At 38.1% G+C, this 25,991-nt stretch overlaps 1 protein-coding gene across 1 annotated transcript in view; it reads right to left on the bottom strand.

Moving 5' to 3' along the window:
• Window positions 1-25,991, bottom strand: part of KDM5A (lysine demethylase 5A) — a 133,784-nt gene that overhangs the window by 84,063 nt on the left and 23,730 nt on the right. Inside the window, exons 6-10 of the mRNA XM_090273826.1 lie at window positions 12,166-12,271; window positions 10,916-11,007; window positions 10,199-10,357; window positions 8,687-8,806; window positions 5,945-6,103 (exon numbers count right to left, since the gene is read on the bottom strand). Coding sequence (XP_090129952.1) covers window positions 5,945-6,103; window positions 8,687-8,806; window positions 10,199-10,357; window positions 10,916-11,007; window positions 12,166-12,271 — 636 coding nt within the window. The remainder of the gene's footprint in view (window positions 1-5,944; window positions 6,104-8,686; window positions 8,807-10,198; window positions 10,358-10,915; window positions 11,008-12,165; window positions 12,272-25,991) is intronic.

Here is a 25,991-nt window from a genome sequence, read left to right as displayed (position 1 = left end):
AAAAGCCGTATGAGGTAGAGACTTCAAGTTTTTATCCTTGTAGAGAGCAGTTCTTAACCCTTTTAGTGCCATGCATTAATTGCTAAAATTCATGTGAGAAATGCCAGGCTATTTTGCTGAGAAATGCAGAGTTTATGAAAAATGTCTATAAAAATATTATTCATAATAATTTGCTGAAAGTTTCACGACATATAGTAAATACACTCTTCTTTTGTAAGCAGTATTCTTTGGTGCAATTTACCAAAAAAATTATTGTATTAGAATTATTTTAATTACAACAATTATTTTAGAAAAAATAAATTCTTTCCTTCAGTATGGCTTTTGAAGTATAATACATGGCATAATATAAAACCTATGATTATAGTTTGAAAACACACATAGCAACATGGATAGCAAGAAGTATGCCAAATATTGCATAAATTTTTGGATAAAAAAACTTCATAATGTACAAAAAAAATGAACACAAATGGCATTCACGCTAAAGACATATAGCAATAGATATCAACAATGAAAAACAGCTTATAAACAAAATGTTAACGCTGTACCGTGAAGCAATGAAAATGTCCATTATCAAAAGCTTCCTTATCATGTACAATGCATAGTTTTGACGATTATTACAAAGATAAATGAAATTAAAAGAATCGTTTAAAATGTAAGCAAAAATTATAACAATATGTCAGTATTTCAACAAGCATAAAAATTTGAAATTTGGATCGACATGAGAAAAACTTATATCAATATATAACCTGAGGTACAAAAAGAGAGAGCAAAACATAAAATACAAATTATTCCATTGTTATTGACATTTATAGCCATTGAAAGAAGTCACTGGGAGCGACACTGGCACTTTTCGGAAAATTTGTCAGTGTCGCTCACAGCGACGCTGGCACTCAAAGGGTTAAAGTGGAGTCTAGGAAGCCCAAGACTATTTCAGGGTATCTACAAAGTCAAACTATTTTCATAATATTTCTAAGATGTTATTTGCCTTTTTCACTATCATTCCTGCAGAAGTGCAGTGTGACTTTTCCAGAGGGTTTGTGGTATGAGACATCACAACAACTGAATATAGAAATAGGTCACAGAATCCAACTGCCTTCCATTGGCAGATTGATAACTACTGAACCTGGATGACAGGTACTGAGGGAGGAAGGTAAGTGTATTATTATGTTTACTTTTATACACTTGACACTTTCTATAATATAGGGTTTAAAAATAAAACCCTCAACATAAGAGGTCAAATAGTCAATGACAAAGCTGAAGAGAGAATCTGTGAACTAGACAGATTTGAGTATATCATCCATAATGCAGCACACAAATGAAAACTATAAAAGTACAACGAAGAGTCACATAGGATAGCTCTGGTTGAGTGGCTGAGTTGGAGTGTCATCCCATACACCAAAAAAGGTTGCGGGTTCGATCCACAGTCTGGGTATGTACGGGAGGCAACCAATCGATGTCTCTCTCTCCCCCCACCTTCCTCTCACTCTTTAAAAAAAATCAATAAAAATATCCCTGAGGATTAAAAAAAAAAGTCAGAGGATAAAATAAAGTTCAAAATAGGTTTAACTAGGAATGCCAATTAAAAATAATAAAGGGATATAATTTTTACCCCCAAAAGGCTTAAAAATAAAAAGGTTTTCAAAAAATACTATTCAATACATTTTTTAGTTGATTAGCTGCTTGGCTGAAAAAACAATGAATTTAGTTGAGGACACAAGACCTACTTACAAAAGTTTCAAGATAAAGTAAACTCTAAATACAGACAGAAGAGTAAATTCTATAGTTCTTAAAAGGGCAGCAAAACAGTTATCAACATGTGTTGGGACAGTTAAGAGAAGTTCATGAAAAATGAAGAACCAGGGTAGAGCTTGAAAGTATAGATAAGGTTTGAAAGTAAATAACAGAGAGACAGAATATACTGGTCTAGCTGATGAAGGGTCAGAGTAGAATACTCAGTAATACAGGAATTAAGACTAGAAAAAAATTGGATCTTTAACATTAAGTTTCAAACTAAAAAGCTTTAATTTAATCTTACATTCAAAAGGGAAATAAAACAAATGCACCTTATTTTAAACTTCTGATTATAGAAATTTCAATATAAACAAAAGTAAACAGATTTAGATAATGAACTCCCAAGGACCTATCAATCTTAAAATTTTAAGTGAAATGAAAACACAGACTGCAAAGAGTAGTAGTAAGCAAAAAACAGTTAATAAAGCAGGCCTAGGACTGCTATCCTTCAAAGGTCTGCTTAAAGTCTGGCCCTTGGGTGGCATCTGTAAACTCACATAATGAATAGTTCCTGACACTGACTGAATGGCTCACAGGGCCTAGACTGTACAACATGGTTTATGCACATTTTCTTTCCTCTCAGGAGTCTGCAATTTTGGTATATGTTAGGCAGAGGGTGCGTATGTCACCAGCCCCCAGTGAAATCCTTAAGCACCGAGTCTCTGATGAGCTTCCTGGTAGGCAACACGTCATTCATTGTCAATCTGATACTGAAGTAACTAAGTGCATCCTGTGACTCCATTGGGAGAGAACTCTTGAAAGCTTATACCTGGTTTTCTTTGGACTTTGACCATGCATCTTTATTTTCCCTTTGCTGATTTCCTTTGCACCCTTTCACTGTAATAAATCACAGACATGAGTCCACTCAGAAACTCACTAAACCTAAAGAGGGTCTTGGGGACCCCCAACACAAGTGATTATGATATAACACCATGACAATCATCCAAACATGATGTGAAGGACCAAGACAAGGACAGTAGTAATGGGAATGAAAAGAGGTTAATCCTATAGAAAATAATGAAAAATGAATTAACAGGATTAAATCAGTGATTTAATATGGAATGAGGATAAGAAGAAAACAATGTTCCCAAGGTTTCAAGTTCTATGCTATCTTTATTCTTCAGAAGCCCTGTTTGTAGAACACATTGTATTCATAAGACAATTATATTAACTTTGAAAGTAGTTTTCGACTATGCTGTGATACAAGAGAAGCATGTTATCAGATACCAAAAGGCTAACTCATACATAAATTCAAAACAAATGTACAATTCTTGTGAAAAACTAGTAGTTATCTATTATTCTAATAGAATCACCTTCACAGGAGAGTAACAAACTGACATAAAATATAAGTATAAAAAGTCTGAAGATTTTACATTCTCTAATTAGTCCTTACAATTATTTTATGATAAATGGGTTCTCTCATTCCAACCTTCATCTCAAAAACAAAATTGAGTTAAACATTATTGCTTAGAAAATAAATAGCAAATCCACAATCTAGTCTAGCAAAAAAAAGTTGTACCACCTATATTTTCATACTATGGGAAGTGTCTTTATTAAAGCCCAGCATTATTTCACATTCTTAAGTGAAGGTGAATGGTGCAAAAGCAGAAATAGGTAAATGGATATTCATACAAAATTCCAACAAGAGTTAATATTAACATTATTAATATTAGTTACTTGGGGTTGACACTCAAAATAATCTTTTAAAACTCTGTGACCTTATCTCTGAGATTAGAAGACATAAATATCTATTCAAGAACTTAAAAATTCAGAACAAAAAAAAAAATTCAGGAAAAAGCAAGAACTATAAAATGAAGTCTCGTCCCAATAATTAGGTAATTGTCTACCATTTGCCTATAGAAGGATATGAAGAAACTCAGGTTCATGGAATTCTTTATACTTATACAAACTGGGTTTAATTTAGTGACACTGAACACTTGTACATTCCAACACTGAACTCTTTATAGAAAAAGATTCCATATAAAATCTATATTCTCCATCCACTGTAATCATTATCTTTCTCCCTTAGTAAAATCCAGTGTCTACTCTCAAGTCATTATTATCCTGTGTTGTACAATCAGAGGAGGAAAAAAAACAATAATGCTAAGATAATGAGAAAGCCAAAAAACAGAACTTTTGATAATAAAAGAAAAAAACAAAAAAATAAAAACTTTATTCAGCACATATTACGTGCTCAGACATTTCTGAATGGATGGCTAGCATAACAAAGGATGAGATAGTACCATGAATAAACTGAGCAGGCAATACCGTAAGGAATTAAGATGGATTAGACAGAGCATGAAGAGACTCAAAAAAAAAAAAAAAGTAAGTTAGGTACAGATAAGTAGTATACTCGCAGTTCTGTTTTAAAAGGAATATGTAATTTCGTATGTGTGATTTATAACTGCTTATACAGATACAATTTATCTGGAAGAATATGCTAGAAAATAAAATAGAATCTGCCTCTCTCAGATTATGAACTGAGAGTAGCTAAACTTAACTGTAAAGGACTTCCAGCACTGGAAATGTGAAGAGGCTGGGCAATTCCTCTGTATAGAAAAGAAGGGTAAATTTTGACAAAATTATCAAAACCACCATTTCATGGCACTAGAAACTGATCAAAGGCATAAAAAAAAGAGAAGCATCTACTCTTAAATAACTAAAACGCTATTCTCAGGTAAGCAAAAATTGAAAGAATTCATTGCTATCAGACCTGCACTACAAATAAAAGCAGTTCTCCAGGTCAAAATAATATGACCCCAAATAGTAACTTTGATCCACAGGAATGAATGAAGAAAACCAAAAATGGTAAATATGTGAGTTGATATGTTTTTAAAAAGTGTATGTTTTTCTCTTAAAAAAAAAAAAGTGATTTAAAGCAATAATTAGCCCTGACCAGTGTGGCTCAGTTAGCTGGGTGCTGGCCTGCAAAACAAAAGGTTGCTGGGTTCAATCCCCAGTCGGGGTGCATGCAAGAGGCAACCAATCAATGTTTCTCTCCCTCTCTTTCTCCCTCCCTTGCACTCTCTCTAAAAATAAATAAATAAAATATTTAAACAAAAAGAAAGCAATAATTATATTGCTGTATTGTGTTTATACACATGTAGATATAATGTACAATAAACAAAAGAGAGAAGAAAATGAAGAGCCACTCTTTCAAAGTTGCTATATTTACCAGAATTACGTCAATATTAACATGAAGCAAATATAAAGATGTACAGTGTCAAATAAAGCTGTTCAAAAGGGAAAAAAAGCTGCATATTATAATTCTCTTAATCATTAATTAACTCAATCATATATAGCCAAAAAAAAAAACCAAAGGAATTAAAATGATATGAAAAACATCTGCTTAACATCAAAAGAAAGCCATAAAAGAGAAATAGAAACAAAGACAAGAAACAGAAAATGGCAAGATGGCAGACATAAATCAACCATATCAATAATTACATTAAATATAAACAGATTAAATACTTCAATCAAAAGGCAACATCAGACTAGATTTAAAAAGCAAGATCCAATCATATGCTGCCTACCAGAGAGATGCTTCAGATTCCAAAATACAAGCAGCTTCAAAATAAAAGAATGGGAAAATATATACCATGCAAATAGTAACCTTAAGAGAGCTGAAATCACTATACTTTTTATTATAAATCCTGCATTATGTAACTTTCTTAAACTCTGTATAACTTTTAATAAGAGATAAAACATTTAATCACTGCCAATTACAGAGAAAAAGAAAATGTGACAAGGACCAAAGAGAAAAATAAATAATCATCTTAATTCAGCTTTATATATACAGGTCACCTCCTATATGATAGGTCTTTATTACATAATTTAAATGCCTTATTTGAAAACCTACCTGCTTGGGTGTTGAAGTAAACTAAATTAAATCACCCTCTAGATTTTCAAATACAAAAAGTTAGGGTTAAAGTTTTAAACTAGTTAAATTGGTTTTTAAATGCAAAGTAAACTAATTTTGAAAGGTATTTCAATTTTGTTTTTAAAAACTGAAGATTATGTTGTCCAAATCTTACATATTTAATATTTTAAATAACCATGGTCCCTTATGATTAATGAGAAAGATAGTTTTCTACTATGCAAATACTAAATCAATTTAGGGTGAGAAGTTTAAATACTACTATCTTCTCTGCACCTCTTCTTCTGGCAGCATCTTTCTCCGACTATCCTTTACAGGAAATCCACTTCCAAAGTCTTTTGAAGAGATATCAGCTCCATACTCTACAATAACATCTTCTTCAATGCTGCTCACCAGCCGCCAGAATTCCTTTTCTACTAATTCTGTAGGAACCATCTACACAAGGAAAACAAAGATTATATATTACTTATTCAGTATAACAAGAACCCACTATAACATTAATATACAGGTCAAGACTTCAGGCCAAGATGAGGCGTAGACAGACACACTATGTCTCCCTCCACAACTAAGAAGGAATACAACTACCTCAAAACTAGAAACAACCAGAAATTCTAGAAAATCAAACTACATGGAAGTCCAGCAAACAAACATATAAAGAAGAAATATTCATCAAGACAGGTAGGAGGGGTGGGAAGGATGTGGTGTAGTGGCGGCATAAGCGGCAGCAACAGCAGGCCGGTGGAAAGCACAGTTACACGTTTTAAAAAGTCAGGAGGGACACCTGGGGAGTGTTACCAGCTCCTCACCAGACTGTGAAGCTCATGGTCTCAGCACCAGGTAAAATAAAGCCTCTTTGCTTCTGACTATGCAGACCAGTGGGGGTTGGGGTGGAGGCAGAAACTGCCGGTCTCTCAGCAGAGTCTGCTTGTTAAAAGGGCGCCACCGTCCTAGAAAGTCCGCAGACCTACCCACTCTGAGAACGATAGCCAGGGCAGCAGCTAGAGGGGCATCGGTCTGATGCGGAAGTGGGGGAGGTGCCTGGTAAAGGGGTGAGTGCTGGACAGGCGGCATTGTTCCCTCTCGGACCCCTCCCCCAAATACAGTGCCACAACGTGGTGAAACAGGTTGCCCTGTACTGACAAATCCCTAAGGCTCCGCCCCTTACAACATAACAGGAGCAACAGCTCTGCCTGGGACACAGAGGCAAACAAACACAGGAGTCTGTCAAAATAAGGAGACAGAGAAATATGGCCCAAATGGGGGAACAGATCAAGGTTCCAGTGGGAGAACTAAGCGACGAGGAGATAGCCAACCTAACAGATGAGGAGACAGACAACCTAACAGATGCAGAATTCAAAACACTAGTGATAAAGATGCTCACAGGCTTGACAGATATGCTTGAGTACAGCAAACACATAAGAGAAGAAGTGACGGCTATGCTAAGTGAAACAAAAGAAAATCCACACGAAACCAATGGTGAAGGGAAGGAAAATGGGTTCAAATCAATGATTTGGATCATAAGGAAGAAAAAAGCAGTCAACCAGTGCAGAATGAGGAAGCAAGAATTGAAAAAACTGAGGAAAACTTCCCAAATTTTGTGAAGGAGATGGACATACAGGTCTGGGAAGCACTGAGGGTCCCAGTCAAGTTAGACCCAGAGGGACCACACCAGGAAGCATCATGAATGAGATCCCAAAGGTGAAAGATAAAGGGAGAGTCCTGAGGGCAGCAAGACAGAGGCGGAGAGTTGCCTACAGGAGGGTGCCTATAGGACTATCAGCTGATTTCTCAGAGGACACTTTGCAGGCAGGAAGGGACTGGCAAGCAGTATTCAATGTGATGAAAGGCAACCTGCAACCAGGATTACTCTATCCAGCAAAGCTAATATTTGGAATGGAAGGGCAGTTGAAGTGCTTCTCACTCAAGGTAAAGCTAAATGAGTTAATCATCATTCACCAAGCCATTATTATATGAAATGTCAAAGGGACTTACTTAAGAAGATGAAGATCAAAACTATGAACACCAAAATGACAACAAACTCACAACTATCAACAACTGAATCTAAAAAATAAAAACAAAATCCAACTAAGCAAACCAGAATAGGAAGAGAATTAAAGGTATGGGGATTATTTGGAGGGTTATCAGCTGGGAGGGGAAAGGGGGAGAAATGGGGAAATGGTGCAGGAATTAAGAAGCATAATCGGTTGGTACAAAATAGAGAGAGAAAGTTCACAATAATATAGGGAAGGGTGAAGCCAAAGAACTTATATGCACGATCCATGGACATGAACTAAGGAGGATGGGTTTGTTAGAGAAAAGGGGGGTACTGGGCAGAGGGGAGTAAAGGGGGAAAAAATTGGAACTACTATAACAACATAATCAATAAAATACTTAAAAAAGAATACATAGGTTAAGTGAACACAAACCCATGATAAAATAGAAAACCGTCTCCTGTCGCAGAGCTGAAAAGACTGGGGTCCTAGCTTTTTCCACTGAGGATGGGGAAACGCTGAAGACAACTTAGATGTCCAGAAAAACATAATAAAATTGAACCGCCTTTCTTGCAAGCTGATTCTTAACTAAGAAGGATAAAAATGACCTAGGACATTAAGGAGGAAAAAGGAAACACAAAATCAAGCCTTAATTTTAATAGCTTTGGCAAATTTTTTTGATAGGGACTTAAAAAAAACCTTAGAAAAGAAGCAAACTCCATTTATAAATCACTGAACAAAAGCAGCAACTGCCATATACTTCATGGTTTTCTGTAAAGGTTTACTCATGGGGGTTAACGAACAATTTAAAGAACAAAGTATTTAACAGGAAAAGTCCATAATGCCACATGATAGAGTGAAAGAAATAAAAACAGATGCCAGGCCCCTTGTCTTTAAATTTGGTGGTCTATCAACCTTTTTTCAAGCTGTGCCTGTTTTCCACAAAATAATGTAAGTAGAAAGCAAACCAAAAGCTTTGGACTTCATACTTTCCTGAATAGACCTAAAGATAAGATAAGATACTCACATGGACTGGCATATTAAAATAATCAGACTTAAAATTATCTGCCATCTCTCCAAAGCTCTGAAGTGTATACTCTCGTACAGCCTGTTCAAATCCAAAGGCTTCTCGAGGTTTATTACATTCCTGGGAAGACAAAATATCTAAGATTAACTCACTGAAACAGAACTAAACAAGTATTATAGTTCTCAGGCACTACCTTCTTTGATCACTCCCTACTAAAGCTAATCCCATCAATCTTAGACAGCAAACAAGTATTCATTACTTGTAATATGGAATTACAAAATAATGTTCTAGAACCTCAACTTCATTTTTCAGTCTTCCAGTAGGAAGGTGTGATAGACACTTTTAAACTCTGGAGTTGGCATTAAGCTCTGGTACCATGACAAACACCTACAGGACTACTCAGTTGCAATTAAGCCTAGTAATGCCCATCATCCTCAGTATATTAGTGGGTCTTGCTATGTAAATATAAATGTAAATGGAAGGAGATAATGGATAAAGGTGTATCCACTGGATTGCAAGAATAGCTAGAAGAATGGTTTTCTCTCACTATCAATCACCATGATAAATATCTTAACACAAATACTTAGGGCAGAACTGCTTTTGAATCATCTAACCTTGAGAATAAGTATTCAATAATAATTCAAAGGCCATAAAAGACATCTGAATACATCTAGATACTCCCAGCCAACTCCTTTCCTTCAATATCCTATTACATTTTGTTAAAATAAGTAAACAGACTAGGCATTTCATGACAATGACATCATTATAATCTTTCAATAAGAATAATTTATACAATCAAATCAAAATATAAACAAACAGATACCATCAGTTTATTTGGTAGCACAAAAGCTGAATGCATAATTCCTAAGTGTTAAGAGTTCCATGTGTGACTTTTACCTTTTTTAATTAAAAAATAAAAATAAATAACATATAACCTATCTTCATTTTTATTGTTTACCAGGAATATGAACATTCTAGCAAGTCTCATCTTGAAATAAAAAGTTATATAACAGTAATAAGCAGAATTGTTGAAAAATAGTGAGAAAAAGAAACTTTGAAAGGCATCTGTCAGGATACAATTTTTACAGTTCCATTCAATACCTCTCTTAAAAATCCTGGAGATTTTATTTATCCCTGGCTGATGTGGCTCAGTTAGTTGGAGCATCATCCTGCAACCAAAAAGTTGCAGGTTCAAGTCCCAACTGGGGCGCGTGCCTGGGTTGCAGGTTCAATCCATGGTGCAGTTTCCTGTCCAGACGTGTGTGGGAGGCAACAAATCCATGCTTCTATCTAGCATTCATATGTCTCTCTTCCCCTTCCTTTCTCCCCAAAAGCAATGAAAAAATGTCCTCAGGTGAAGAAAAAAAACAAACAAAAAAAACTTTCTTTTAAACATCCTAGAAATTTTAAACATTGAAAAACAGAGTGCAAGAAGCTTTTGGGAATGTGTTTATAGTACGTGTGTATGCATGTATTATTGTTCTTTGATTTAAAAGAATCTGTAAACTGTACCTCAGCAACACATTTAGGACACCTCCAGTCTCCTTTGGGCACATCAGGTAGTGGGGGAATTAAACAAAATGTATGATAGCTATCATCACATCCATCACATAAAAGCAACTTATCTTCATTATTTCCCCGACCACAAAACATACAAACATAGAGATCAACCTGTTAAAAAACAAAGTAAAATGAAAGTCTATTTTTATAAGTAATAATAAATTTTTACCAGGAACTTCTTAACTGAAACAAAATAATGTACACTAAAAAGTAAACACAACTTAAATCCTGAATATTTATTTAAGAGAAATGTAAACAGCTTTTCATAAAACTTCCTAAATGTCTTCAGAGCTACTACAGGTGAGCTAATAAAAGCATATCAAATTATAATAAAGAAAGATTATAAATCTAGGGTACTTGAAAGTTAGTTTATAGAGATAAAATATACCAAGTCATCCTTCCTACATACAAATAGTCTGTTAGAGAATGAATATTGAGCACTATCTATAATACAGCTCAAGAATTTACAGATTCATATTCAGTCTGTGTATATAGTACAAAGCAAGGTTAACATTTACATAATCAAAGCGGCAACTTCAGATTCACCATTAAGTCTTCTAACCAAATAAAATTAACTAAATGGCATACCAAGATTTTAGAGCAAGATAAAAAGCGCAAAACTAGATAAAAACAAAAACTTTCCCTCCTGACACATCTCAGAACACTTACAAAGTTAACAGAGAGAGTTCCTTTCCGTTGTCTCATTTGCATGTTAAATGCGTCTGACCTGTTGGTAACTTTTCGTCTTCGGGAGACCTCATCTTGAAATAAAAATAGTTATATAATAATAGCAAAAACTAAAGTTGAGAGCTTACTCTGGCCCAGACACTATTAAAAATTATTTAAATTAGTTAAAGTCTCACAACACTATGAGGTAGAAAATTATTATTTCCCACTGAAGATAAAGAATCTAAAGTATAGGAAGTTAGATAATAATTTGCTCCAAATCACACAGCCAGTTAGTTAGTGGCAGATTTGGGATTCTAATCCAGGCAAATCAAGTTCCAGAGTTTAACTACTAATTCTATACTGACTGTAAGTAGTGCTTTTCAAGGACTAATTTGTGACTGGCTTTATGACACTGCCAGCCAATACAATAATTACAAGAATAGAAAAGATAATTAAAGTGCTTAATTCTTAAACTAGTAATAATAAACATTATAATGTATTTGGTAACTCATATCACACTAAATGTTTTGAGAATGATGAAATAATATCTGACCCTTCAGAGTTCAGTCCACAATCTGAATTATGAGTTAGTTACTGATATCAAAAAATGTATAGTTAACAACTTGTAATCATAGCATTTCATTAATTTCTTACACAGTAAAAACATATCCAACACAATCTTTGCTGAGTTTTAAAACTGACGTGTACTTACAAAGTAATTTAACTCACAAAATGTGTGAAACATGCTAAGCTGAGAGTACCAGGTTTTCATAAGTTTATTTGAATCAAATGTAATAATAATTATGGCAATTATAGAAAAATATCACAATTACAGTTAGAACTTAAGTCATAAGCTCTCCCCACTAATTTTTGATACTAAAGGCCAGAAAATCAATCCTCTTTTTCTTTGAATTTAAAAGTTACAAGCCTCAGATCACTAAGTGAGAAACTAATTTCACCACTTTCTCATCAACTAGCCTTTAGAAACTACAATTTCTGTGTGACATTAGACATGGAGGCAGAAAATTTCTCTCTCTCAAAATATTACAGAAATTCAACCTAATATGGCTCCTCACACCTTAAATTTAAGATTATCTAACATAAAAAAAGGTGACTTGTCTAGGAACCATGTGGCAAGTTTCTAAGTCTTTGGAAATCCCAAGGCAGACTAAAATTCAAATATCATTTGAACCTTGCTATAACCACACTGTTGTACCTTATTTCTTTTAATACTAAGTAACATATTTTACCTTCTTTATCTTTTGCACCCATGGCCAAGCCCACAACCTTGGGCCCAGCCCCGAAAATTCGAAGTTTCTTCAGTTCTGTGTTTCTATTCATTTCTCCAGATTCTGACTAAACAAAAAAACATAAACAAACTCACATTAGTCTAATTATTCTGATTCATACATTTATTTCTTAACAAAGAAAAGTTTCACTTAGGATGATAAACACAATATACAGATGATGTCTTATAAAACTATATACCTGATACCTATATAATTTTATTAACAAATGTCACTCCAGTAAATTCAATTTAAAAAAGAAAGGTTTCACGGTCCTCTTCAAAAGGAACAAAAAATTATTTCTCCTCTATGTCCACTCACAGACTCATTAGAACAGTTGAGCATACATCATCAAACTTATGCAACACTCAGATTCTTTTTCACAAAAGAAAATCTATCTTTTATAAAAGCACAGTTGTCAATTAGGTTCTATCCAGAGACTAATATGACAGGTAATAACTGGCATAATGTAATGATTAACACAACAGAAATCCCCACTTCTAACTTGCTAATGAACACCAATTTTTCTAAAGTATATTTTATTGATTATGTTGTTACAGTAGTTTCAATTTTTCCCCCTTTGCTCCCCTCTGTCCAGTACCCCACTTCCCTCCAGCAATCCTATCCCCCTTAGTTCATGTCCATGGGTTGTGCATATAAGTTCTTTGGCTTCATCCATTCCTATGTTTTTCTTAACTTCCCCCTGTCTATTTTGTACCAACCAAATATGCTTCTTAATCTTTGCAACATATCCCCATTTATCACCCTCCCCCCTCCCAGCTGATAACCCTCCAAATGATCCCCATACCTATGATTCTGTTCCTATTCTGGTTTGCTTAGTTGGATTTTGCTTTCATTTTTTTAGATTCAGTTGTTGATAGTTGTGAGTTTGTTGTCATTTTGGTGTTCATAATTTTGATCTTCATTTTCTTAAGTAAGTCCCTTTGACATTTCATATAATAATGGCTTGGTGATGATGAACTCCTTTAGCTTCACCTTGTCTGGGAAGCACTTCATCTGCCCTTCCATTCCAAATGATAGCTTTGCTGGATAAGAGTAATCCTGGTTGCAGGTTGCCTTTCATCACGTTGAATACTGCTTGCCAGTCCTTCCTGCCTGCAAAGTGTCCTCTGAGAAATCAGCTGATAGTCCTATAGGCACACCCCTGTAGGCAACTCTCAGCCTCTCTCTTGCTGTCCCCAGGACTCTCCCTTTATCTCTCACCTTTGGCATCTCATTCATGATGCTTCCTGGTGTCGTCCCCTCTGGGCCCAGCTCGCCCGGGACCCTCTGTGCTTCCCAGACTGGTATGTCCATCTCCTTCGCAAAATTTAGGAAGTTTTCCTCCTTTTTTTTTCTTTTTCTCTTTTTTTTTCTTCCTCAATTTATTTATTTTTAGAGAGAGGGGAAAGGGGAATGAGAGTGAGAGAAACATCACTGTGTGGTTGCCTCTCACTCGGGCCCTAAACTGGGGACCTGATGTGCAACCTAAGTCATGTGCCCTGACTGGGAATCAAACCAGCGACACTTGGCTCGCAGGCCAACGCTCAAGTCACTGAGCCATAGCAGCCAGGGCTTTCCTCATTTTTTTCAATTCTTGCTTCCTCATTCTGCACTGGTTGACTTTTTTTCTTATCATTGATTTGAACCCCATTTCCTTCCCTTCACCATTGGTTTTGTGTGGATTTTCTTTCGTTTCACTTAGCAAAGCCGTCACTTCTTCTCTTAGGTGTTTGCCGTACTCAAGCATATGTCAAGCCTGTGAGCATCTTTATCACCAGTGTTTTGAATTCTGTGTCTGTTATGTTGTCTATCTCCTCGTCACTTAGTTCTCCCACTGGAACCTTGATCCGTTTCCCCTTTGGGGCCATACTTCTCTGTCTCCTCATTCTGATAAGCTCCTCTGTTAGTCTCCGCGTCCTACATAGAGCTGTTGCTCCTGTTCGTTTTAAGGGGCGTAGCCTTAGGGATTCATCAGTGCAGGGCAACCTGTTTCACCACGTGGTGGCGCTGTATGTGGGGGAAGGGTCCAACAGGGAACAATGCCGCTTGCCCAGCACTCACCCCTTTTCTGGGCACCTCTCCCACTTCCGCACCAGACTGGTGTCTCTCTAGCTGCTGGCCTGGCCGTTGTTCTCAGAATGGATGGGTCTTCGGATGTTTTAGGACTGTGGGAGCCCTTTAAACAAGCGGACTCTGCTGTGAGACCGGCAGTTTCTGTCTCCATCCCAACCCCCGCTGCTCTGCAAAGTCAGAAGCAATGAGACTTGATTTTCCCCGGTGCTGGGACCATGAGTTTCGAGGGCTGGTGAGGAGCTGGGAACGTTCCCCAGGTGTGCCTCCTGACTTTTTAAAATGTGTGTCTGCGCTTTCTGCTGGCTGGCCACTGTCACTGTTGCTGCTGCCGCCACCACACCGCATCCTCTCCGCCCCTTCCACCTGTCTGGATGAGTATTCTTTATATCTTTGTTTTCTGGACTTCCATGTAGTTTGATTTTCTGGAACTTCTGGTTGTTTCTAGTTTTGATGTTGTATTCCTTGTTAGTGGTGGAGTGAGATGCAGCATATCTGTCTATACCTCCATTTTGGCTGGAAGTCATGGACACCAATTTTGATTAGAGAGCAATATGCCCATCCTAACAGATGAATATCATTGTCCTAAGCCAATTATGCCAATGCCATTTCTTATTGTTGGTGGTAATCTAGCTGGCTAATGATGAGAAAATTATCTTGGTCTAGCCAATGACACATATGGAAGAGCTACCGGAAGCCTCTGAGAAAGATTTTCATCTTCTAATAAAACAGAAAGCTTCTCAAAGGGTTAGTGCTTTTGCCCCAACTTCCTTTTCTATTCCTAGGAGACTCAGTGTGGGGAAAGCTTGGTGCTGAACTGTGCAACAGCCACACTGAAATTAAGAGTAGATAAATGTTATCATACACATACTAGAGAGCAGGCAGAAAGATTTAAACAGCCTGAGCCACTGATGACAATGTGCAGTTGCTGTTATCAATCCTAGAACTATCTAAAATCTCTGATGGTCATATGTGATAAATGTGTCCATATGTGAAAACTCTGTTGTTAATGTTTAAGCTACTATCATGGGATGTTCTAGTACTTGAAAATGATAGCTTCCTGAAAGACATCACTGTTACACCCTGAATTTAGATGAACCATAATTTCTTAACAGAGACTGAGTAAATAATCAAAATTTATTTTAGAGATCCAAGATGGTGAAAAAGTAAGTGGAAACTACACTAACTTTCTCCCAGGACCAATCTGGAATTACAACTAAATTGGGGAGAAATCATCCTGAATAACCAACTGAACACTAGCTGGAGAGAAGCCTTATCAACACAGACAGACAGAAGAAACCACTTCACCACAATGAGATCGGTAGGGAGAGCAGAGAAGGCACAAGAGGGCTGGCTGGGCTCCCACAGGTAGCTAAAGTGCTGGAGGGAAATTTCAGTAGCCAGGGGGTTCCCCTGAGAAGTGTGGGGTCTAAACCCCAAGCTGGGCTCCCCAGCCTACAGCACCAGAGCCACAAAGGAACCCAGAAAACATTGAGCTGTGAAAAACAGTAGGGTTTCAGTCTGCCAGGGAAAGATGGCTAGAGACCAAGAGAGCCTCTTAAAAGGCCAACGCACAAAATTTCGTTTACAGACACTGACCCTGGGCTCTGGCAGAGGAAGGATACAGTGGACTACATACAGGTCTTTCCGAAGACTCTGGGATTGGTGGCTCTGGGGAGACAACTGAAGGAACAACTGCCACGATTCCTGTGCTGAGTCATTCTCCATACTGCAGGAGCCATCATTCTGAGGCAGAGCAGTCTTCTCCAAATGGCATCAGCTTGAGGGGAAGCAATAGCCCCACATACAGGAATTACTCTGCCCCACAGAGCAGCTTAAGCTGCTGATTACAGCTTGAGGCTATATTACCAATTAGTTTAACAAATAAGACAGAACTCTGGGAGCTCTATGAGATTTCAGCTGACTCTCCCCCAGGCCGAGTGCTGATAAAATCCAGCCCTAGTGTGCAGCCTGGTTTTAATTTTTTTTAAAGTTTTTATTGATATAGTTTTAGAGAGAGGGAAAGGGAGGGAGAGAAACGTCCAAGTGTGACTGGTTGCCTTTTGCATGTCCCCAACTGGGGATCTGGCCCACAACCCAGGCAGGTGCCCTGTCCGGTAATTACACCAACTACATTTGCTTCACAGGCCAGCACTCAATCCAATGAGCCAAACCAGACTTAGCCAGCCTAGTTCTTTTTGCACACAAACACACCCAGCAGAGGGATCCACAAGCTGTGGATTGTAGATAGCTCCAGACAGGTTGACCAGGGCCAGTCACAAGCAGCATCTTACAAAGGCCTACACCAGAATCTTTGAAGATCTACCTAATACATACAAATAAATACAAAGCAGCAGCCAAAATGGGAAGACAAAGAAAGAGACCACAAATGATGAAAGAACAAGAAAATTCTCCAAAAAAAAAGCTTCCAAGTAGAGGCAAGCAATTTATCAAGACAGATTAATGATTATAAGGATATCCAACAGCATGAAAAAAGACAGAGTAAGCACAAAAAATGAATGGCCAGAAATTAAGAAAGTAACATTTCAAATAAAAAATACACTGGAAGGATTAAACAGTAGGTTAAATGAAGCAGAGGATCAAAACAGTGAATTGAAAGACAAGTAGAAAAAAACACCCAGGAAAAGCAGCAAAAAGGAAAAAAAAGAATTTTAAGAAATGAGGCAAGCTTAAGAAACATTTTGTGGGACTTCTGACCAAGATGGAGCCCTGGTCAGAGAGGCTGCGTATCCCTCCACAACTAAGAAGGAATACTACTACCTCCAAACTAGAGACAACCAGAAGTTCCAGAAAATCAAGCTGCATGTAAATCCAAAAAAGATATAAAGAAGAAATATTCATCCAGACAGGTAGGAGGGGCAGAGCTGGAGCAGAGAGGACATGGTGCGGTGGCAGCAGCGGCAGGCCAGCAGAAAGCAAAATCACACATTCTAAAAAGTCGAGAGAGATACCTGGGGACCACTCCCAGCACCAGATCAGACCACACAGCTCATGGTTCCAGCTCCAGGGATAATAAAGCCTCATTGCTATTGACTGTGCAAACCAATGGGGGTTCGAGTGAAGGCAGAAATCGCCGGTCTCTCAGCAGAGTCCGCTTGTTTAAAGGGCCCCCATGGTCCTAGGACATCTGGAGACCCATCCATTCTGGAAACGACAGCCAGGGCAAGAGCTAGAGAGATGCCGGGCCCATATGAATGCGGGAGAAGTACCTGGAAAAGGGGCGAGTGCTGAGCAAGCGGCATTGTTCCCTCCCAGATCCCTCCCCCACACACAGTGCCACAACTTGTGAAATGGGTCGACCTGTACTGATGAACACCTAAGGCTCCGCCCCTTACAACGTAACAGGTGCGACAGCTCTACCTAAGAAACAGAGGAAAACAAACACAGGAGCCTGTCAGGATGAGGAGACAGAGAAGTATGGCCCAAAAGAGGGAACGGATGAAGGTTCCAGTGGGAGAACTAAGCGATGAGGAGATAACCAACCCAACAGATGAGGAGATAGCCAACCAAATAGATGCAGAGTTGAAAACACTGGTGATAAAGATGCTCACAGGCTTGACAAATATGCTTAAGTACATCAAACACATAAGAGAAGAAGTGAAGGCTATGCTAAGTGAAACGAAGGAAAATCCACACAAGACCAATGGTGAAGAGAAGAAAACTGGAGTTCAAGTCAATAATTTGGAATATAAGGGAAAAAAGTCAACCAGTACAAAAAGAGGAAACAAAAATTGAAAAGATGAGGAGAGGCCTGGGAACCTCTGGGACAACTTTGAATGTGCCAGCATCTGAATCATGGGGGTGCCAGGGGGAGGCAAGGAAGAGAAGGAAATGAAAGCTTATGTGAAAAAATAATAAATAAATAAATAAACTTCCCAAATTTGGCCAAGGAACAGACATACAGGTCCAGTAAGCACAGAGTCCCAGGCAAGCTAGATTCAAAGAGGACCACATCAAGACACATCATAATTAAAATGCCAAAGGTTCAAAATAAAGAGAATCTTAAAAGCAGCAAGAGAAAAGCATAAAGTCACATACAAAGGGGTGACTATAAGACTCTCAGCTGGTTTCTCAAAAGAAACTTTGCAGGCAAGAAGGATTCAAAGTGATTAAAAGCAAAGACCTACAATCAAGATTACTCTATCCAGCAAAGCTATCATTAGAATGGAAGGGCAAGTAAGGTGCTTCCCAGACAAGGTGAAGCTAAAGAGCTCATCATCACCAAGCCCTTAGTATATGAAATGTTAAAGGGACTTACTTAAGAAAAAGAAGATCAAAATTATGAACATTAAAATGACAAACTCACAACTATTAACAACTGAATTTAAAAAATAAAAACAAACTCCAACTAAGCAAACCAGAATAGGAACAGAATCATAGGTATGAGGATCATCTGGATGGTTATCAGCTGGGAAGAAGAAGGGGGAGAAATGGGGAAATGGAGCAGGGATTAGGAAACATAATTGGTTGGTACAAAATAGACAGGGGGAAGTTAAGAATAATATAGGAAAGGGTGAAGCCAAATAACTTATATGCACGACCCATGGACATGAACTAAGGGGGGTGGGACTGTTAGAGGAAAGGAGGGTACTGGGTGGAGGGGAGCAAAGGGGAAAATAAATTGAGACTACTGTAACAACATAATCAATAAAATATATATTTTTTAAATGTAATGCAAAGGATTGTAAAAAAATATTATGAACATCTATATGTCAACAACTGGGCAACCTGGATAAAATGGATAAACTCCTAGAAACATACAACTCCCAAAGTAAATCAGGAAGAATCAGAGAATCTGTATTATACCAAGTGAAATTGAAGCAGTAATCAAAATACTCCCAACAAACAAAAGCCCTGTACCAGATGGCTTCACAAGTGAATTTTACCAAACATTCTGAGAACAAATAACTCCTCTCCTTCTTAAACTATTTCCTAGAATTCAAGAGGAAGGGAGGCTCCAAACTCATTTTACAAGGCCAGCATTCACCTAATTTCAAAACTAGATAAAGACACTATAAAAAATGAAAATTATAGTCCAAGATCCCTGATGAGCATAGACGCTAAAATCTTCAACAAACTATTAGCAACCAAATACAGCAAGGCATCAAAAAGATCATACACCAGGATCAAGTGGGATATTATTCTGGAAATGTAAGGTTGGTACATTAGCAAATCAATAAATGTGATTCACCACAAAAAAAAAAAATAAACGATAAAAATCACATAATCATATTAACAGATGCAGAAAAGTATTAGATAAAATCCAACACCCATTTATGATAAAACTCTCAGCACAATGGGATTAGAGGGAACATAGCTAAACATAATAAAGGCCACATATGACAAAGCCACTGCCAGCATCATACTCAATGGGCAAAAACTACAAGCATTCCCTTAAGATCGGGTACAAGACAGGGATATTCACTTTCACCTCTCTTATTCAACATAGTACTGGACATCCTAGCCACACAGCAATCAGACAAGAAGAAAAATTAAAAGGCAACCGATCAGAAAGGAAGAAGTAAAACTGTGATTATTTGCAGATGACATAATACTGTATATAGAGAACCCCAAAGATTCCACCAAAAAACTATTAGAACTGATAAATGAACTCAGTAAAGTAGCAGGATATAAAATTAATATCCAGAAATCAGTTGCACTTTTAGATATCAACAACGAACTAACAGAAAGGGAAATTAAGTAAACAATCCATTTACAACTGCTACAAAAAGAATGAAATATCTAGGAATAAATCTAAATAAGGATGCAAAAGACTTGTATTTGGAAAATTATAAGACATTGAAGAAGATACAATTAAGTGGATGCATATACCGTGTTCATGGATAGGAAGAATTAACATCATTAAAATGTCCACACTACCCAAAGCAATCTATAGATTCGAAACAATTTCTTTCAAGATTCCAAAGATGTATTTCACAGAACTAGAACAAATATTTCAAAAACATATAGAGAACCACAAAAGGCCCCATAGAGAAACAGCAGTTCTGAGAAAGAAAAACAAACTTGAAGGAATCACACTACATAATATCAAACTATGCTATAAGGCCACAGTAATGAAAACGGCATGGTACTGGCATAAAAACAGACACATCGATCAATGGAACAAAATGAGAGCCCAGAAATAAACCCCCACCTTTATTATCAATTAAATATTTGACAAAGGAATCAAGCACACACAATGGGCTAAAGAGAGTTTATTCAATAAATGGTACTATGAAAACTGGACAGATATGTGCAGAAAAATAAACTAGTCCACCTTCTTACAACACATAAAGAATAAAATGAATCAAAGAGTTAAATGTTAGACCCAAAACAATAAAAATCATAGAAGAAAACATAGGCAGCAAAATCTTGGACATTGCTCATAGCGCTATTTTATAGTATATATCTCCCCAAGCAAAGGAAACAAAAGAAAAAATAAACAATTGGGACAACAGCAAACTAAAAAGTTTTTGCAGAGCAAAGGAAATCATCAACAAAATAAGACAGCCCACAGAATGGGAGAATACATTCGCACATACATCTCCTAAGGGTTAATATGCAAAATGTATAAAGAACTTACACACTTACGGCCAAGATGGAGGCCTAGACTGACATGCTCTGCCTCCCTCCACAACTAAGAAAAACTACAACTACAGCAAAACCAGAAATAACGAGAAGTTCCAGAAAATAAAGCTATGTGGAAGTCCAATGTATGAAGTTATAAACAAGTGGTGCTTCTCCGGACGGGTAGGAGGGGCGAAGCCAGGGTGGAGAGATCAAGCTGTGTTGGCAGCAGCAGCTGCAGCGACGAGCAGCGGAACTGCGGTGAGCACAGGCACCCGTATTTAAGGGGAGGTGAGAAGCTCCTGGGAAGCACCCCTGGCTGCAGACCAAACCTGGGAGCTCACGATTCCAACACCAGGAAGGCTGACTCCCATTGCCTCGGGCTGTGAGGCCGAGAGGGCATGGGGACCGAGGAGGAGGCTCCTGGTCTCAGCGGAGAGTGAACAGCAGGAATCCATCTTGGGCCCCTGCCCCCACACAAAGCGCCACAGTGTGGTGAGAAGGGTCGCGGGTAGTGACGAGTGCACAGGGCTCTGCCCCCGATAGCTTAGGAGGTGTGACAGCCCCGCCCAGGAAGGAAAGGTAAATGAAAACTGTCAGGATGGCAGGGATAGTGATAGAGATCCCAATCATGCGTTGAACAGAAAGCAAATAAATGATTTAATGGATGAATGGATAGATAATCTCTGAGACTCAGTTCAGAGCTATAGTTATAAGACAGCTTACAGAAATAACAGCGGGACTTAAGACGGGGAAGGAATGAAGGCTAGTGCTGCTGAAATTAACAAAAACACATACAAAACAAGTGGTGAGGGAAGGAAAACCAGGGATCAAATCAACAAATTGGAACACAGGAAAGAAAAAAACAGTCAACCAGTGCAGAAAGAGGAAACGAGAAGTGAGGAAAATGAGAAGAAGCTCAGAAACCTATGGGACATCTATGAGCGAGCGAACATACGAATGATAGGGTTGCCAGAAGGTGAAGAAGAGAACTAGAAATTTAAAAACTATGTGCAAAAATAATGAAAAAGAACTTCCCTAACTTGGGAAAGGAAATAAGACTTGTACAGGTCCAGGAAGCACAGAGAGTTCCAAATAAACTGGACAAAGGGAAAACCACACCAAGACACATTATAATCAAAATGTCAAAAATTAAAGATAGAGAATCTTAAAAGCACCAAGAGAGAAAGAGAATTATGTACAAAGGGGTCCCAATTAGACTATCAGCTGATTTCTCAAAGGAGACCCTGCAGGTAAGAAGGGACCGGCAAGAAATATTCAAAGTAATGAAAAGCAAAACCCTACAACCACGATTACTCTATCCAGCGAAGCTGTCATTCAGAATAGAAGGGCGGAGAAAGTGCTTCCAGGACAAAGTAAAACTGAAAGAGTTCATCAGATCCAAACCACTGTTATATGACATGTTAAAAGTACTTGTTTAGAAGAAAGAGGATCAAAACTATGAATATTAAAATGAAAACTATATCACAACAACCAACAACAGAAGCTAGGGAATCAAAACAAAGGCAAACTAAGTAGGCAACGAGAGTGGAAAAAGAATTATAGGTATGAGGAACATATAGGGGGGAGGTCAGCGGGGAGGGGGATGGGGGAAAGGGAGGGAGATTATGCAGGAATTAGGAAGCATAGTAGGAGGGAGTGGAGTAGACAGGAAGATGTTGAGAAGAACTATATGCACAACCAATGGACATGGACTGGGGGGGGGGACAACTGGACGGAGGGGAGGTCAATGGGTGGAGGGGAGCAGGGGGGAAAGAAATTGGTACAACTCTATAACATCATCGGCAGCCGTCCGTCTCGAGAGACGATGGTGTAGCTTCTTAAGAGTCTATCTGCACCGCCGAGAATGGCTGTGCAGTCCGACTCGGGAGTGACACGGTATCTGTCTCCTCCCGTGTTGAATCGACATCTTGCGATGACGCTGGAGTGTCCTCTCCAGTGAAGCTGAAGCTACAGAGCCTGGGTACTCCTACTACAGCAAAGTGAATAATAATAAAAGCTAACATACTGAGTATATAATATGTGCCATATCATGGTATTTTAATCAGTTAATCCTAACAGTAACCTTTATAGACAGGCAATACAGTTCCAAAAAGTAGAAGTAATAAAACAACATTCTCTGATATTACTGGAATAAAATTAGAAAAACAAAATCAAAAATCAAAAGGCATTTCTGCCTGGAATTTTTCAACTTTCTATTAAAAAAAAGATAATAAAAAGAATCTATCAACTCCCAGCCAAGATCAAGGCCTAGGTAGACATGCTTCACCTCCTTGCATAACCAGAACTACCAGAAAATCAAACTACATGGAAGTCCAACAAACAAAGATATAAAGATGGGGAGGAGGGACAGAGACAGAGAACCTGGGCAGTGGGCGGCGGCACCGAGGCAGTGGCTGTGGCTGGCTGGCAAAAAGAGTAGTCACACATTATAAAAGCCAGGAGGGACACCTTGGGGAGTGATCCCAGTCCCAGGCCAAACCACACAACCCAAAGGACCAGCACCAGGAAAATGAAGCCTCATTGCTTCTGGGTGGGAAAACCAGTGGGGTTTGAGGAGGCGGAATAAACTGGCAGTCTCTCAGCAGAGTCTGTTTAGAGGGCCCCCATGGTCTTAGAACATACACAAACCCACCCACCCTGGGAACCATCACCAGGACAACACCTAGAAGGTCCAGTTACATACGGGAAGCGGGTCAAGTGACTAGAAAAGGGGCAAGTGCCAAGCAAGTGGCATTGTTCTCTGTGACCCCTCGCCCACGTACAGCGCCAGAAACCTGTGAAATCAGTTGCCCAGCACTGACAAATACCTAAGGCTCTTCCTCTTACAACACAACAGGTAGCTCTACCTGATACACAGAGGCAAACATAGGAGCCTGTGAAGTTGAGGAGACAGAGGCGTATAGCCCAAGAGGGAGCAGGGCAAGGCTCTAGAGGGAGAACTAAGTGACGAGGAGATAGCCAACCTAATGAATTTAGAATTCAAAACAATGGCGATAACAATGCTCACAGAAATGACTGAGTACACATGAGGGAAGAAGTGAAGACTATACTAAGTGAAATGAGAAAAAATCCACACAAAACCAATGGTGAACAGACAGAAGCCGGGATTCAAATCAATGATTTGGAACATAAGGAAGAAATGAACATTCAACCAATAAAAAATAAAGAAACAAGAATTGAAAAAAATGAGAACCTTAGGAATGTTTGGGAAAACTTTAAATGTACCAATATCAGAATCATAAGGGTGCCAGAAGGAGAAGAGGAAGAGCAAGAAATTGAAAGCTTATGTGAAAAAAATAATGAAGAAAACATCCCTAATTTCGCGAAGGGCATAGACATACAAGTCCAGGAAGCACAGAGTCCCAAACAAGCTAGACTTAAAGAGGACCACACCAAGACACAGCATAATTAAAATGCTGAAGATTAAAGATAAGGAATCTTAAAAGCAGCAAGAGAAAAGTAGAGGATTACTTACAAAGGAGTTCCCATAGGACTGTCAGTTGATTTCTCAAAAGAAACTTTGCAGGCAAGAAGGGACTGGCAAGAAGTATTCAAAGCGACGAAAAACAAGGACCTACAACCAAGATTATTCTATCCAGCAAAGCTATCATTTATAATGGAAAGGTGGATAAAGCACTTCCCAGACAAGGTAACGCTAAAGGTGTTCATAAGAACCAAGCCATTTTGCATGAAATGTCACAGGGACACATTTAAGGAAAAGAATATCAGAACTATGAACAGTAAAATGACAACTCACAACTATCAACAAATCAATCTTAAAAAAAAAAAAAAAGGAAAACTAAGCAAACAACTAGAACAGGAACAGAAGCATAGATATTGAGATCATATGGAGGTTTAGGTCCAGGGATCAAGAAGCATACCTGGTAGGTACAAAATAGACAGGGTGATGTTAAGAACAGTAAAGTAAATGGAGAAGCCAAAGAACCTATATGCATGACCAATGGGCATGAACCAAGGGAGGATGGGTATTGCTGGAGGGAAGGGAGGTATCGGGCAGAGGGGGGCAAAGGGGAAAAAAATTGGGACAAGTGTAATAGCATAATCAATAAGATACACTTAAAAAAAAAAGACTATCAGTATTGCAACAAATTAAAACAGTAATCAGAGAATTTTATAATCTTGAACATATCATCAAAATAAAAGAATAAAAAATAATGAATTAAGTTACCAACTCAAAATGCTAGGAAAAAGAACTACAACATAAACCAAAGAACTTTGTGATGCTGGATTAAAATCGGAATTATCAGTATGACCTGAAAATATACTCATAATGTTTTTAAAATTTATTTACCAGCCCTGATCACTGAAAGGGCCTATAAACAATGGTATCCCAGTAAAAACAAGCACACCTTGTGCTCCGATGTTGGTTTGTAAGTGCCATCTCCCACTAAAATTAACCAGGATTCCTTGGATAAATGGCTCATTCCAGGTCTAAGGCAGAACAAAAAGACGATGAGCCCTTCTTGTGCTTAAGTAAGTGCTCAAAAACTGACGAAGACATGTCAAAAGATCATAAACCAGCTTGAAGGTGCTCCCGTTAACCATATTTAGAACAATTTTGATTATCAAAAAGGAATAAAAAGTTTTAATAGATTATAGTAATTTATCAAAAATGTCATGATTGATAGTTATATAAAAGGGTGGAATCAGTCCTAGTTCCAAAGGTATAAACATCATCAAAATTTACACATTTTACTGTCTGAAAAATATAGGTCAAGAAAAAGTATGGGTTGTTCTTTAAAGAAAAATGCTTAAACACATATATATGGGGCGGGGGGGGGGGGGTAGCAGACAGAGGCAGCAGAAGAAAAAGATACCACAACTGGTATACTGAAGTCATTAAAGATGCCATAAAGGATGAAAGTAAATCATCCTTGGAGCGAAAGGTACACTTTACCCACAGAGGTAAGCAGAGAATAAGAATGAATATTAAGTTTCGTGTATGGGGCAAGAAGTTGGAGATCTACCAGAAAGCCGTTTTCTTTCTTATTAAAATAGAAAACTAAAAATAAGGCAGACTAGCAATACAGTAATTAATAAATATGAGTTTAAGAAGTTAATTTCAAATCCTGAAATGGTTCTAG

This window comes from Furipterus horrens, unplaced genomic scaffold (genome assembly GCF_987537825.1).
Source record: "Furipterus horrens unplaced genomic scaffold, mFurHor1.1.pri manual_scaffold_4, whole genome shotgun sequence".
Lineage (NCBI taxonomy): Eukaryota > Metazoa > Chordata > Mammalia > Chiroptera > Furipteridae > Furipterus > Furipterus horrens.
This window is presented reverse-complemented; position numbering and strand designations above follow the sequence as displayed.